At 40.5% G+C, this 17,101-nt stretch overlaps 1 protein-coding gene across 1 annotated transcript; it reads right to left on the bottom strand.

Moving 5' to 3' along the window:
• Positions 1-928: 928 nt before the first annotated feature.
• On the bottom strand, positions 929-16,648 carry noc2l (NOC2-like nucleolar associated transcriptional repressor). The gene is made up of 18 exons (XM_079239831.1): positions 16,615-16,648; positions 16,144-16,263; positions 15,856-16,039; positions 15,530-15,764; positions 13,761-13,851; positions 13,574-13,652; positions 13,326-13,436; positions 13,126-13,239; positions 12,737-12,925; positions 12,174-12,313; positions 10,880-10,991; positions 8,337-8,450; positions 6,991-7,092; positions 6,597-6,740; positions 4,663-4,776; positions 4,324-4,459; positions 2,438-2,539; positions 929-1,215 (listed from the first exon to the last, which is right to left on the bottom strand). The coding sequence occupies exons 1-18, from the start codon at positions 16,632-16,634 to the stop codon at positions 1,079-1,081; spliced, it is 2,244 nt and encodes a 747-aa protein (XP_079095957.1). The 5' UTR covers positions 16,635-16,648; the 3' UTR covers positions 929-1,078.
• Positions 16,649-17,101: the final 453 nt, after the last annotated feature.

Raw genomic sequence — 17,101 nt, 5'->3', positions numbered from 1 at the left:
TTCCTCTTCAGGTGTATATAGTTCTGCTATACAAAATATGAGCAGGGGAAGTTTGTGGTCTCCTGATGTGTGTGGAGGAGGAGGATGTGACCCCTGAGGGGCACAGTTCAGGTCAATACCAGCTGTTGGAGTGTGAGGTTCAGCCGCAGGGCAAGGCCTCATCGCCTGTGGGGGCCAACCTGACCCTCCTTGTATACCCACACAGGAACAGAACCAGGAGCAACTCACGCTCACCCTCCTCCTTCAAAGTACTAAACTGCATGCTCTGCTGAGACCTCCCTTTGCTTCAGGGGAGCTTCTGAACCTGAAGGTTCTGTCTTTTAACAAAAACAAACAAAACAGAAGAAAAACAAAAAAAAGTGCAACAACACTAAAGTGTTTGTTCAATTTCATATCCATTTGTTCAAAAAACTTAATTCCGCTGTCCAGAAAAAGCCACAATCACCGTTAGTTTAGTCGGGAATCCTAGTAAAAGGTGCAGGTAAGTCAAGAAAGAAAAGAGAAGTTTCAGTAGAAATACTGTCTTGAGCATGTAAATACAGAGACAGAATAGACGGTGGTCTGAGCAGGGGGTGGGTGAGGAATTGGCACAGAAACAGACCAGCCTGTGTAGCTCCTCTACCACCTGGGCAGAGTTCTGGCACAGCATCAGACATCACCCTGCCAGCCTGGCACAGCACTGCTGCCTCGGGGTTCCACACCCGCCTCTTTGTGCTCATCCTCTTGGCCTGGCTCGGCCTGGCTCTGCCAGGCACAAAGCTTCCTCCAAATAGCCAGCTCTTACAAGGCCTGAGGGTCCCTACAGGTGTCCACATGCAGGCAACACAAATTTCATGTTACCGGTGCGTTCATTTCATGCATGTACGCTCAACAATTAAATCAGCATCTTGGAGAAAAAAAAAATGAAGGTGACACAATGTAGTTTTGAAGTTGTTTTTAAATTTCAATGACATAAAATTACATGATGATCTTATTTGTGCTTTACATGGGAACCAGTATATTATAACAAAGAGCCACAAGTCCAAAAAATAGCTGAAGTATCGGTGTTACGATGGGGAGTGGACAAGCTCCATGAAAATCAGTCGTCATCAGACAGCTGAAGGTCTTCCACCACATCCTCGTCTCCCTCTGCGAGCTTCATCAGAGCAGCAGAGGAGAGGGGCTGAACAGCACCGGAGGCCTTTTCATTCCCTTCCTCCTCCTCCTCCTCATCACCTAAATCAAAGACAAGAAAGATTTTAACTACACACTGTCACATCACAAAGCAGATTACAAAATATTTTAATTTTCTCACAGTCCAGTTTTAGCCAACGTTGGAATCTCTGTAATAGACAGTTTACATAATCATCATTTATTAAATTTTATTCATTTTGTTTTATTTGTAAATTTACTTCCATTCATGTAAAAAGTTCCAGTTTGCTTACAGAAAAAACTACACTTTAAGTGCCTGAAACACTGTTCTGTTTGGTCCAAGCTACTCCTCTCTTACTTACTGACATCACCACGAAGCACATTTGCCTGATTCTACGGGCACTGTTTTGTCTTCTACACGTCTGACCAGTCTGAGTAAACTGGGGTTTGAGGAGGTGTCTCATAGAGAGATGAAAGCTAAAACTAAGTATTTCAGAAAATGTGATAAGTGCTGTAGAATTCATTTCTCATAAAAGACGGTTATTTGCATTTTATTTTACTTTTCCTACTGAAACGTTGTTCAGTTTTATCACTGCATTTTTTGTGTGGAGAAATACCCTGGCCTTTCTATCTGAACATTGTCCGTTTGCCAATGTAGATGCACCAAAACACTGTGTTCTGTGAGGAAACATTTAAGATGTAGACTTAAATGCAGCCATATTAACAGCACAGATGTCATCTTTAAGCCAACTGAATGGTGATTATTCCAGTTGATATTGTTTTAAAATAATGTGCATTGGACAAAATGTTGAAGGAAAACGGATGGATGGATGGATGGATGGAGTTTCAGTGAGTGAATTAGATGGCTAGGATTTCCATACAAATACTAAATTTCTGTTTGCACTGAAATATAAAAATGTTATACCAGATCTCATTAATATTTCCATTATCAATTAAACTTTTATATTTTGTCAATGCTAAAAATAAAATTAGAAAACAGAGACAACTGTGTCTGAAAGTGAAAAATTAAATTTAAAATATTTGTTTTGTTTAACTGGACTCTCTGGACTTTTACTGACACTAAGCAACTAGAAATAATATATTGTACTTCAAATTTTACATGACAATTGGTTTATGCTTGAAACTTGATTAAAAACAGATTTATATAATTAATAGTAGACTACCAACATATGAGTGATGTTCTGACTGTAGTTTCTCTTTCCACATCAAACGTAGAATTGTTAGGAAATTTAAATTGGCCGAAAACTGCTGGTTTGTTTCTGTTGGAATCTAATGATATGCCAACCTGAATCTCCTTCCTCCATCCCCGCGTCATCACTCAAGTCAGACATGTCTTCAAGATCATCATCATCATCGTCGTCGTCTGATCCAGCGCTGCTCTTCTTACCTGAGAGGAAACAGTGTAAAACATCACACCCCATTGATTTTTATCTAGTGTTACATTCTTCAGATATTCCTAAGTTTGCACTGGTGCATCGCTGACATCTTTACACTTTGGAGACGTGGATATGTGGGCCAGGTATCAGAGGCAGCTGGAAGTGTCTATTTCCTCCTGAGATGGAACTGAGAGTCGATTACAGGCGCCGCTGCTGCTGCACAAACGCCCATGACAGTTTACTACTGGCAATTTCAGACATCTTATGCTCACGGCCTAAATATAGCAAATGGAGATAGCAGGCAGGTTCCAGAGCTGCAATGATGATGGCAGAATTGGTGTGTGCCTGCTGGTGTGCGTTTGTGTGTGCTGAAGAGAAGTTGGGAGTTTGTCTGAACTTGTGTTGCTATCCTCAGAGTAGTGCGAGTGTGTGTGTGTGTGTGTGTGTGTGTGTGTTGTATTGCCAAAGGGACAACTGGGGTCCACGGGCTTTGAAGTTGAGACGTGATGAGAGGCTGACGGCGTGATGAAGAGAGGCAAAGCAGAGCTACTTCCTCTGCGTGCAAAACTGCTAACACACAGAGTTTACAGTAAATGCACATGCGCACACACACACACACACACACAAAGAAGTAAACAACATCTATTAAAACATCAGGTACCTCTCCTCCCATCTGAATTTGAGACAACAAACATACTCTCACTAGCTTCCACTCTGTGTAGCTCCCGTTGTACAAGCAGATATTAGCTGTACTTCTGAGGTCGCCCTAAATGACCTAGATGACTTATTACCACCACATGGACACCACAAACACACACTCATCAATCTAAATCAGAGGCCCCCTCTTTCCGGGAGCATGTGAGACCACATACAGCTTTGGTGAACGGCTTAAAAGCTTTTGGCTCTTCAGGACTGGTTGAGGTGGTGGCTGTGCATTTGTGCATCATCTTTGTGATGTGGGTGTGGAGGTGTGTGAGAAAAATGTGGGGGACGCAGAGCTAGAAAGAGTAAAAGACAAAAAAAAAAAAAAAAAAAGAAAGAGAGAGGAAGAGGAGTAGGAGCAGCCACCTCTGGCTGTTCCAGTGGGCTGGTTTGAATTAGGAACCCCCGCTGGGATCCAAGCCTGTACTTCCTGTTGGGGAGGGTGGGGTGGGGGTTCAGCTTGCGTGCATGTGTGTGTGTGCGTCAACTACTATGGGTGGAGAATAGACGAACGAAAGACGTGAAGGGCGGGGGAGCCGCTTGCCGGCAGCTGCCCATCCGTTTGTGGGGACTCGCTCCACAATGAAGTCCAGATGCATAAAAAAATCCCCCAGCCGCCTACTTCTTTCCTCTGTGGCCTTGGAGATTTTTTTTCCTCTGGCTTGGAGCTTGTCCGAGCAGAGCTGTGAAAGAGGCTGCAGCTACCTGTGACCTGTGGGTGACCCAGAGTGGACGAGACCATGCAGAGTTTAGGAGCTGAGCTGTGAACAAAACTGTCTGATAAACCGAGATTTTCTGTTTAGTTTCATTTGGGATTCAGTTTTAATTTCCACAGGGACATCCAGTGTCTGTTTGTAATGTTAGGGCCCCATTGTAATGGCTCTGCAGGTGATCTGCCTCATGAAGTCAAAACATTAAGGCAGTGAACAGCACGCACGCACGCACACACACGTCAACTTTTAACTTTACTTTTACCCTGGTGTGACAGAACACACTGCCCCCTAGAGGCCAAGATAGGCAATATATCTGGAGCTGTTATGTCTATATTAAGTTTCAAAGCCTGGGGAAAACCTGTATGGCAGGATTTGCTTACCTTTGATTTTGAGCCCTGTGTCATCTTCGTCTGAGTCACTGTCAGACTGGAAAAGATCCTTAAACTCCTTCCTGTCCTCCTCCTTCTTCTCTTGAACCTTCTTCCGTTTGATCTCAGGCAGATTCAGATCTTCCATCTTTTCAAAACAAGGCAAATTTACTTTCATGACTTCTGTGTTGATTGTGAATTATTTGTCCTGCTAGTAAAATGTGAATATATCTGCTTTGTTATTATTGTAAAAGAACAATTCTGATAGGAGAAGTTTTTAGATTGGAACAGCAGAAGTGATTCATAATGAGTGAAGTGAATGATGATGGGTTTTATCAGTCAGATGATTACCCTTTCTTTCCCAGATATTTCCAGCTGGATCTCCTTCTCTCTCAGCTTCTTCCACTGGCTGTAATACCTGCTGAGAGGAGTTCCCTCCTCCTGGGTCTGCTTCTCCCAGGCCGCCTGACAGAACACAGACGTAGAAGTTATGTAGAGGTGTGGACAGGTTTCAACTAGACTGAATAACAAGGTTTGCATACAATCCTTTAAATCTTTCAGCAGGTTTGCTTGTGCTCTAAAATTGCCTAAATAAATGTCACTTTTCAACAGCACATCAACCAAATACTGACAAAATAGTGGTGGAAGTCAAAGAACACAGAAGACAAACAGATTGAAGAGGCCTGAAAGAAGAGATCTTCTAAAGCCCCTAAAGGTCTGTGAGGATGGTATTGATTAGGCCCAATCACATTATCCAACCGACAAATCCAATAGAGCCAACAGACCGCAGCCTCCTTCACCCGTTAGCTTAACACATATATCACAATTTGCTGTGTAGCTATTAAGATGGCTGACATGGATGTACACCCCCTCCCCCAGCCAAAAAAAAAAAAAAAAAACTTCCATCAACAGATGAAAGAGGGCCAAATGAGACCAGAGCGTGACCTCGGTATAAGCAGGGCATCATTAATTAGGCTTGCTCTCAGCTTGGGTGACATGTCAGCGGGGGTTTGGTGGCTGGAGGGGGGCCGTGGCCTTTCCACAGCGGCAGCAGCGGGGCCGTTCCCTCTCCCTCGCCTGCAGTGACACCTATACTGCTGCCCTGATGTGAGGGAGTCAGTGCCATGGCGACAACATCCGCTGAGCAGAGAGCTGAGGCGACAGGATCTGGCAGAGTGCCGTGTAAACTGTTGCGCTTTACACAGACACACACACAAACACACACACATACCAGCTAAATTTTCTCAAAACCCATTCACATTCTTTTCATCTTTAAAGGATATTAAATCACAATCAACAGGTCATGTAAAGTCATGCACAAAAGAGCATGTTGGGTTAGGTAACCTAAAAAAAAGGCCAGTAGATTCTCTAACACACACACACACACACACACACACACTAATGGCTCTTCATTAAAACAGTATTGCCTCTGGTTCAAAAGTCTGTAAGTGCTTCATATGACCACAAGGTCTTTCTTAGCCCAGCACAGAGTTTCGACAGGGAACTGTCTTCCATTAACAGCTTGCCTGCAGCACTTTCCTGAAGAGGACTGAAGCCCAAAAGGGGAAATTTTAGGTTTTAGGATTGTCAATTCAGAAAAAAGTATAATTGTAAAGATTCTTAACTTTCACAGTTCGGCTCACACTTTCCTCATTAATGTCAAGTCAAGCTTAGACATCATCTTTAGTGCTGTCAGATTGTTGTGTTGCCCACATTACACACATTCATTAGGTTCACACTGCAAAGCTCATCTGTAACAGGATGTCGGTCACACTGTCCAAGATTTACCAGACATAACTCCTGACTTGTCTACTTTATCTTTATTGAGTTACTCTAGCTGTCGTGCAGACAAGTTTGTCTCTGATTGTTACCGTGACACCAGGCAAAAGAATTATAAAATGAGAAACTGGGAAGTTATTCTTATTGCACACTGAAAAAAAAAAATCAGATAAGTGGCTGCTGTTACCAGCATTTTTTTCAAATTGACCCAGTCTTGTCTCTTGGCTAATCAACACTCCTGCCTCCAAATCACTTAAAATATCAAACAGGATAGATATTCAGTCTGAGATGTTGGATTCTCTGCAAGCCTGTAGAGTCAAGTCTTTGAAGCATTCACATACAATCGAACAACTGATTTCCTGCAGCTCTGGACCATTTCTCTGCAGCCTCAAATTTTTGTACACACTTTATATACCCTTATTTTCTAACTTGAAACTTCACAAAGACTAAAAACAAAAATCTTGGAAAAGCAGCTTCTGTCTTTCACGCCATCTCCCAACACTCACCACAGCAGCAGCATCAGCCACTCCAAAGGCGGCTTTCTGTCTTCGTCCTGTGATGTAGCTGCTGTTCTCCTGTATCTTCTCCAACAGCTGGCGGATAGGCTTGGAGTAATTGGCCACTTTGCATTCCTTTAGGAATGCTTTAAGCTGCCGGGACATAAGACGGATAAGAAGGAGCATGAATAAGGAAAAAATCTGCACATTACATGCATTCAGCTGGAGGGTTTGTGGTCCTTTTCTCTGAGGAAAGCAGATTCTGACTCAGTTCCTGAAATCATCTACACAGATCATAAACTCTGGTTTGGACTAAATCTGAATAATTCCTGTACTTTGCATTTATTTTAATTTTGTACACAAGTGGAAAATGTGGAAAAAAAAGTGTAAAAGGTGGCAGAACCTGAATGATGGTGGGCAGGGCAAGCTCGGGGAATCCGATGGTGCTGGCTTGAGTGTGGAAGTATTCCAGTATCAGGTCATACAGCTGGTCAATCAAGCCATCCTTAAAAACAAAAGAAAGAAAAACAACATAACACAACAGCTAAATTTATGCTGTGCTCAAACTCAGACCAGGGCCCACCAACAGCATCTAAGAGCATCTCTTGATAAATCTGCAAAAAGTTTCTGAATCTTTGCCTAAGATCTTCATCCTTGATCTTCATCTACACTTCTGAAGTGTTCAAAGTTCAAATTTACTGTAATAGCAGCAACTGAGTTTATAAATGACTTGCTACTGACTGAATCATAGAGGCAAACAATGCTCTTACCCCAAACAGACCACACACATTCAAAATCAATTCACCCTTTAAAAAAGCTGCAGACGGAGGAAACTTCCAAGACAGCATTTACGACTTTGTATCATCATCATTTCTTAAAAGAATCCATAAAAATTAAATCAAAAAAGGAAAACGGAGTTGCCACATTACATAACTGAGATCTCCTTTTACAGGAATAACAACAAGGAACTGATCTTGAGTTTTACGTTAACAGCAAAATGCATTGTGGAGGCTCCTGAACTGGATACAAATATAAATGGAGCTTGGAAAGTTCCACAAAAATAGCCACCTTGCCAGCCTTTTGGACCAACAAATTTTCACATTCAGGCAGATGAGTTTGTTGAGTCTTTAAGAGGCAGCTGCCCAGGTGGCAGAAGTTTACACAGTACTAGTGAGCGGAGTGTGGAGGATAATCCCAGAGATCCGTCCTGCAATCCTCTTGGCTGCAACACTGACTGTGGCGACTCAGGGCCAGTTTTAGAGCTCTGACAAGGGGCTGCCAGAGCTGCCCTCAATCCCCTTATACACAAGTACAAGCTGAGTGAGCCACTCTTCTGATCCGCTGCTCCTTCTAAATGCAGCAATACCACCAGAAACCACGGGGTATTGTTTAGCAGTATAGGTGACATGCAACTAGTGAAAGGAACAAAGCAGAGAAGAAGAAAAGGAACAGGAAGAAGATGATGAGGACAACAGTTGTCAAGATGGCGGCTCGACACATTATGGGAGCATTTGAAGAAAGGCTGTCTGAATGTGTTGGGAATGTTAGCCGGATGCAAACAACTTTACAGTGGGGCATTACTGAAACTGATGTCACAACGTGGAAGTTAACACTGAACTAAGCATTGCCCACTAGTGAATGAACTGACTTAACCACTGCTGGGTAGAAGTGGGGTGACGGATGACAGGATTTGAAATGGACGTCCATATTTACACACTAAGGCAGCATAAACGGTTCCTTTAAACTTACCTTATAGGCCTTTTCCATTAGGTTGATTTTGTTCAGTTTCAGGATGACTGCAAAGTTGATGGGTTTCTTGCTCATTCGGCCAGGTTTCTTGTTGAAGTCCACCTCCTGAAAGATCTACAAAAGAGGTATGAAGTGGCAACAGTGAGATCTGATCCTTCAACGTCCTCTGCAGGAGATTGTGGCACAGATTACCAAGTTACCTGAATGGTGATTTCAGAAAAAATGTAGATTCAATATAAACAAACTGACAGTAAGGAAGTGCTGTCAGTCAGAGGTACAAAGTCTTAATAGTCTTAACTTAATAAACTTTCAATAAGTTTATAGCTCATCTAGAAATCTGACAAAAGAAACAAAAACATTATTGTATTACGGTATCTGTTGTGTTTAATGTAATTATTGTTGTTTTTCCTTTAAAACACACACATTGGAACAATATGCCTTCAAGCTATATTTCTATTCAACAAAAATGAGTTTTTCTCTTCTGCAATGCAAAAGAACTGACAAGTGGTTTTTGGGGTTTCATTCAAAAATCAATTCAGAAACATACTGAAGGTGGTATTTTGCATACATTAATGATATATTCCTTTTCTTTTATACATGGCTGTCAAAAGTACTTAGGACTAGTCAATGTCTTACCTGCAGCAGCCATCAATAAGAAGGTGGGAGAAATTTAAGCAAAGAAACACACTGATCAGGAACTGAGGAGCTAATCTTTGTCTTCTAACAACTTGAAATTGATAAACTTATAGCAGGTTTTGTGTTGAATGGCAGCTTTTTGCACCTCCTTTCAAAGAGAACACATTTGTGAAAGTAATGTGTGATTAAACAAGAGCAATACATTAATGAAGCACCACGGACACTGTTTGTTGCTGATCGACTTCTCTTAAGCGCTTTCTCATGAACCCATTTCATTTGAAACAGAACAGACCCATACATACATAAATACTATATAGCACATGGTGGGCTGCATGGTTGCACAATGGTTAGCACTGCGGCTCCACAGCAAGACGGTTCGAGCTTTGGCTGATGGGAGGTTTGAACAGTGGCCTTTCTGTGCGGAGTTTGCATGTTCTTCCCATGTGTGTGTAGGTTCTCTCCGGGTAGTCCAGCTTCCTTCCACCCACAAGACATGCGTGCAGGGTTAATTGATTGATTCTCATATGCAAGTCGCTCTGAATAAAAGCATCTGACTGTAGGACATCATTTCTTCTCCAGCGATATTACAGCCACAAACTGCTCGTCATTTGTTTCATGTTCAACACATTTTGACCATAACCACTCAACGAAGATCATTTTTAAAAAAGACCACATTGTTTCTGAGACAAAAGATTTTCATCCTAAACTATGAAATCACATTTTAGCCAGTGTGAGGCCCACTTGTCTGCAAGCTTTAGCTTCACATCTGCCTCTAGTGTGCAAGTGAAATTCTGTTTTGTATTTGTGTATTGAGCTATTTCTGAATCCCTGTATCTGCCTGTGTGTGTGTGTGTGTGGTCGTTAATGTTCGCTGTGTGTGCAGTAGAGCAACGCTCCTGGCCGGTGCTGTCTGTACAAACATAGGATGTGGTGGCGGTCTGCGGGGGAGCCAGGGGGAAGTGGGAAAGCACGGGCCAATCCTGTTGCGCTCGCACACACAAACACAGCACAGCTACTGAAGCAGGAAGCTCCAAATCATACACCCCCCCTCAGAGATACGAGAACACACACAGGCACAGACACGCAGGAGGAAAGGGGGCTGCTTCTGCTGCTCTAATTAAAACAGTAGCAGCGTACCTCAGCCTGCCTTTAACAAGGGGAACAGTAAGAGAGAAAAAACACAGGAAGTACTGTGCGTCACAAATAAACACAGCTTGCTGTTGGGGGCTGGGACTCCGAGAGTGAGTATGTAGACGGGAGGTGGAAGGTGTGGACTGGGCCATAGGCAGAAAGGATGTGGTCTCCACAGCGTGTTAGGACCAGAGAGTAAACCACAACCGTGCTTTTATCGCTTCGGTCAAACTGCAGCAAGCACACACAAACAGGCCTCAACTGACCACTCCCAGTGGGCTGAGCTTGGTGCTGCCGCCAGCACACCGCTCCCCTCCTGAAAACCACAACAAAGCCTCTGTGTGTGCAAACACTCGCACACTTTTGTACAGAAGACGCACGAGCACATACAACCACGTGCTTAACACCTGAGCTGGAGAAAATGTTGTCGGTTGGTGACCTGTGATTGGTCTGATAACAAAAGGTGGCTCCACTCTGCGACGTTTCCTTCTGAGCTCCTTCAGTTGTGGCCGTTGAGACCAGAATGCATTTCACACACCACTGATGTTTTTCCACAGCAAACCACTGACGGAACATTTCATCACATCCAACTTTTCATCGTTTCCATCTGTAACAGGCAACCAACTGGCTGTTGTTCATTGTAGCGGATTGTAACTATCTGGTGACTTGAGGTTGTCTTTTTGGTTTAGGTCACTGGAAATTTGACAATTCTACCGAAACTGCACCAACATGACGAGATCTGTGTGGTGGTTCCTGAAGTTGAGGTGAGGACTTACCTCTAATAGGAAAGGCAAAACAGGCACAAAAGTGTTGGTGCTGCTAGAGAGCAGGGTGAGGGCTCTGCAGCAGTGCATCCTCAGAGGGTAATATCTGGATGTAGGAACCAGTCTAAAAGGAAAACAGTGGTCAGTGTCTCCACCTGCTGTTGATAAAATGTATGGCTGTGTGACAGATCTACACAGACAATAAAGTCTCATAATACACGATGGAAAATAGACATCAGCAAAGTTAAAAATGTAACTTAAGTATGAATTAATGACTGAATCAGAGGATTATCAAATTCTTTCAACTTCACACAACATGGTGTATAAAGTGTTACTTTACAGACACAGACTGCAGATGAAATCCAAATTCTACTTTTATAAATAATATAAAAAGTTTACAGTGTAAATACACCTACTACTTTTTGGTCTACCTACTGCCAAATTTAGAAAAATGCCAGAAACTTCATGTGTGAGGGGTGTAAGGTATTTTGGGGGGGTGGGGGTGGTAGCAGAGGAGGTGTGTGAATACATAGGAATTATTGAATGCAGACAGCAGCTCAGGCTGCTGGCAAGATGGAAAGATGGAGATGCACAACGCACCAAGCGGCAAGTTGCCACTGCTACAAAATGATTTGAGCTAGTTGTCTGTCACCACATGAGGATCAGCAGGTAAAGAATAAAGTCCAGCGGTAATTTCACAACACTCAAAAGCACCTCATTGCAGCCATATTTTCTCTAAAGCTCTTTAAAAGTCTACGTCAGATATCACTTTCACATCTTTACATATAGGCTGGTTTCTATGCCTGCAAGGTGAGCCTGCATCTACAAGAAGGAGGCTGTGAGCTTTTAAATTTTCTTGTGACATGGAGGATCACCAAATTTTAACTTTACATCGTGAAAAACAATACATAGTTTTATACTGTAGAGGGCGTTTTGAGTCATTTTTGACCCACAAAATCGTGGTTTTTAAAGCAAAAAAACCAAAACAAAACAAAATATATTGATTTTAACAACAATATAGATGGTTTTAATTGTAATTAACTACGACTATGTTGGTTATAGCTCAAATACATTTTTTGGTGCACTAATTCTTCAATTACCAAAGCAAAAATAGTCTTTGCTTAAATCAGACGAAACACTTTATAATTAATTTTGTACTACCTAAGAGTTTAAATAAAAACTTTATTTCAAATGGTATTATAATCATTCATATTTTTTCACTTATCATTTGATCTTTCTTCTGCTGAAACTGCAGAAACATTTAATCAAACATACAGAGAGTGAAATAATACAAAACTATACTCACTTGATGGTACCAATGATGACTTGGCAAAGTGGATAGATCAGAGGATGAAGAACATCACTGGGGTGCAGAGTGCTCAGGACCCGACACCACAGGGACAGACAGTGAATAAACTGCCAATTATACACTGACTGATAGGTTTCCTAGCAACAATCAAGGAAAATGTCAGGAGATCAGACTGGTGTCCTTCACATTTAATTATAAAAGACAGTTCAGACTTTATCTGTTATCAGCAGTCAGTCTATATGTTTAATTAAGTTTCAGGAGATTCAGACATTCACATTTCTATCACATTTTTTTCTGTCCAGGAAAAACAAACAAACTCGAAGTTGGTAATTTTTCTTTTTTTAATATAAATCCAAAAAATAATTATATAAATCTAATTAAACTTTTGTTCGCATCAGCAACAATAAATGACATTAGTGCATAAAAAATCAACATGACAAAACCAGTAATGTGACCCCTGTTATTAGAAACAGCACTTTAGATAAGATTTGGTTGAGATATTATGAAATCTTTTATATCCGTGGATTTTTTTTTCAAGCGCATTGAAAAAACAAACCAACCTTGTTCTTCATGGTCATGGCGTTTCTGAGGTGTATGGCCAGCTGTCGGATGTAGATGAAAGCATGCTGATAGGTGGTCTGTGTGTCCAGGGCATACATTTCTGTTAGAGTTCTCTGCATGAAGTTGATCATGGGAAGCACGTTGGGAGATGTAAACTTGCAGTTTTGTACATAAGAAATGTACATTTGCTGTAAAAAGAAAGAGAATTGGCATAAAAAATTACAACAGGGAGAGAGCAGTCAGTCTGCTACATGTGGCCTGAAAGATCAACCAAATGAAAAAGTTAACATGATTTTTTTAGTTTTAATATTTACTTGACTCTAGATTCCCTTTATGAGTCTATGTGGCACTCATTTTTGTCTTTGTATGTGTTATTTATCCTGCTTACCTTAAGAATAGGATTAAGATTTGCTTCCTGTTTGTGTCTGCAAATTTTGTTGAGGGCCAGGAAGGCCAGGACCCGATTCGTTTCCTCCCCTGTGCTCCACTGCTTCATTAGTTGCTACACACAGAACAAATCACCATTTCTAAATTAATAGTTTAAAAAGAATCTCATTCAGTCCAAACACTTCAGGGTTCGAGTCTTACTTTGACGAGATGACGACACTGTTTGGGTAGACAAAGGTAATAAGATATGAGCTGGTTGGCGTGCTGCAGGACTGCACCGATGACCGTTGCTTCTGTTAGACAGGATAACAGCTACAAGTGGAGAGGAAGAAAATCAATGGAACTAGTTGAGGAATTTGTGAGCAGATTTTCAGCTCTCTAACATGATTACTCTGTCAAAGAAAAAAAACATTTAGAGGACATTAATATATAACTGACATAAAACAAACCTGAACTACTCCACTGAGATACATCTTGACATCAGTCTGATTCCTCTGCCATTTGGGACTAGATGAAGGGAGAACCAGCCTGACAAAAACAGAGAAAAATCTAAAGTTTGTGTTGACGATTTTTCCTCTGCTGTACTGAGATTAGCAAAATGATATGAGATCAGCAGATGTAATTTTGACTTTGTACTTCTTTTGGTCTTTGTCTGGCTTCAAGCTGAGCAACTTCTGCAGGGTTGCATGAATATCTTTGATACAGAACAGGACCAAAGCATTGAACACTGCAGAGACATCAGAAAACAATACGTTTCGTTAAATGATATATTTTCAGCTATTAGAAATCAAATGTATATGTGTCTAACAGCAGAATTTCCCTCCCCCCCAAACAGTAACCAGATCCCTTCAGAGTGCCTAATAAGTTCAAAAGGACAAATTTTGGTCTATTTCTATTATAAACAAATGGTTTAAATTAATAATTAAGATTGCTTAATAAAATAAGTGTCACTGACAAAGGAATCAAACTGCCAACATGAACAACCAATAAGTGCAGCAGAATACATCGTCCTTTTGTGTGGTACTATTCAGGAGAACTGAGGCTGTGGTCATGGGAAGATACTACACTTTGCAATAAGAATTCTGTGATAAAATAATCATGTTGAACAATTTTAACTCTTTATGTCATTTTGGAGGGTTTATACTATGGTGAAAACAATATAAATGCTGTAAACTATGACCTGGAAGGCAAGTAAAAAAAATGTTAAGTGCTTTTAGTCAGACAAGGATTTTAGCACTATTTCAGAAATATCAATCCACTGAAACCAACCTGGCGGAATATGAATATTACAGGATTAAAGTATTTATCTTGCTAATGCCTTATGTAAGCCTAGATTTGTAATCAAATTTTCTCTCTTTCTTTCTCAGTTGTCTCAGATATAGTTTGCAGTTAAAATAAAAATTAAAAAAAAAAAAGAACTTGTTAAGATTTATATTTGAGGATTAATAATTTAATCCATTTATGGCCATTTTAATGCCATCGTCCTGCAAGGGATACATGCATACTACCATAAAAATCAGAAAATCATTAAGATTTTAGATGAAAAAAACTGTTCAGAGGATTAGAAAGTCAAAATTACTTGTCACCGGCAACGTCTTTGTGAGAGGTTTAGGGGCACAAATATGAAAAATGGAAAATCACAATTTCAAAGGAATAAATCAGCCTTGCAAAACCATGGAGATGCAAATTAAACAAGGGATACACGAAGACTGATAATTAAAGTAAACATTGGTGTGGCAGGTCATAAAACTGATTACAATTATCTTCTCAGGTCTTTGTATCTTCTGGATAGATCATTTAGCTAACTGCTGTAGATTAATTTTGTTGCTGAACAGACAGGCATGAGATGGTCACAATCTTTGATGCCTGATATCATTAGGCATGACACACTTATTTTATTTCACATTTTTTTGCTGAAACAGTCAAGATGAGTCAAAGGTCTTGGATGTTTTCTTGTGATTTTCCAATATTTAACAGTCAACAACTTCTACTGCTTTTGATTCAATTTTAAAAAAGGTAAAATCAAAACTATAAGAAAAACTTACAAACGACAAAAACAGAAGTAAGAAAATCATAGATCAATATAAAAATAAAGTTTTTTATGATCACTTAAAATAAGTTTAATTGTTGCACTGGCAATGAACCTTTTTATAATAGGTCTTGTTTTGACTTTAAAAAAGGCCTTTTTGAGATGCTGAAATAGCCATTTTATCATTCAAGCATTGCCCAAATATACCATGGAAGACATCAGCCAGGTACCGAACTAAAACAAGGACAAATGTGAATTGCAGATGTGATGGGACAAAGCAAATACAGCTGCATCCACTTTTTTTTTTTTTACTCTTACTGTTGTTCACATAAGTAATAAAGTGCAATTCACAGATGACAACACATATGTTACCTACCTGAACTATCAGCCACTGTGTACCGACCCTGTCCCCCTCCTTCACCCTTCGTTGTGGCAACTGCAGCCTTAAAGGCCTGAATAACTTCCCTGAAGAGTCGAGGAGTGGGATCTGTCCTCATAGCAGCTTTCCACCCTTCAATCATTTTGTCAGTGACTTTGATAGTCTCCACTGCCTTTTTAGCCTTCTTTGAACCTTTTTGCCTATCTTCATCATCATCATCAGAGCTGGCCTCCTGCAGGCAAAATGCACCAGAGTGAGAATTTTTCATATGCAGGCCTCATCATAACACACACACACACACACACACACACCAACTGACTTACCTCCAGCGCAGATGGCAGTTTGTGGTATTTTTTCTCATCTTCATCCTCAGAACTGTCTGTGTCATCAAAATTGAGCAATGTCTGATCGTTTTCTTGCAGAAATTTGTAGAATTCTGGATCTTTATTCTTTAATCTGGAGAGCTGCTCCTTGTGTTGGGAGGCTTTACCCTTCTTCCTTTCGTTTCTATGAAAGCACCATTCATAACATTACAACGCAATCCTTCTGACAAATTATATCTCAAAACGATATAGACTGTGGGTTAATAAATAATAAAACTTCACACTCACATCTTAGGGCTCACATCTTTCTTTTTCTTCTGTTTGGGAGTCTCTACCTCAGACTCATCTTCATCCGGAGAGTCAAAGCCTGACAGCAGGAACTCGTCCATACTGAGGTCCTGCAATTTCCTATAGGAAATAAAATAATGTCATAATCCGGTACGCACGTGTTCAATGTGATGTACACCTTCTAGAGTTAGTAGAGATGTCAGAATGGTTAAATGTCTACTAGATATTTTAGTGAAAATATCTGTTAAAACATCTTTTCGCCAAAGAGAAAAACTTTACACGAAATTGTTAGCATAACCGCTCTATGCTATCACTATGGATGGTCAAATATAATCACACCGCGTTATAAACATTGTTGATAATCTCGCAAGTTTTACACCTGGTTAAACAACACCAAACGTTTAAGTACAGCTCGAATTAAATGCTAAATCTCAATATTTAACTCCCGTTATACAGAATCTTGTTACACACTTTTTCTGTTTCGCTGCCATGCTGGATCCACAACGTGACGCCAAACCTCAATACCCATAAACCACTGGTGCAAATAGAAAGAATTGGTTTTATGTATCATGGATCTTGTTGTAGTGGGTCTATGCAACCTTACTGATGATTAAGATAACCATCAAACCACAAACAATTCTCTAAACAGAACTGCGAAACACCTTAATTTATTTTTTTAATAATACTTATTTTTAATGCATGATAGTATTTTAGAATATATATTTAAAAATGAAAACTCGCGATGTGTTCACGCCAACCTTGAAATTTTAGTCAGACGCGCATATGGGAGTAGGCGGTGTTTTGATGCCGCACGTGAGGTTTAAATTGAATGATCAGCTGCGTTCACTGGATCAAAGAAGCTTGGGACATGGTTAGAAAATAGCTAGGTTTTATATCTTGTTTATTGGTTAATTAAACCAACCACAAACCTGGCCAACAATAGAAACCGAAACAAATC

The sequence above is a fragment of the Telmatherina bonti genome (assembly GCF_933228915.1).
Source record: "Telmatherina bonti genome assembly, chromosome: 4".
Classification (NCBI taxonomy): Eukaryota; Metazoa; Chordata; class Actinopteri; order Atheriniformes; family Telmatherinidae; genus Telmatherina; species Telmatherina bonti.
The sequence above is the reverse complement of the archived record's forward strand: the minus strand, read 5'-3'. Positions and strand labels throughout refer to the sequence as shown.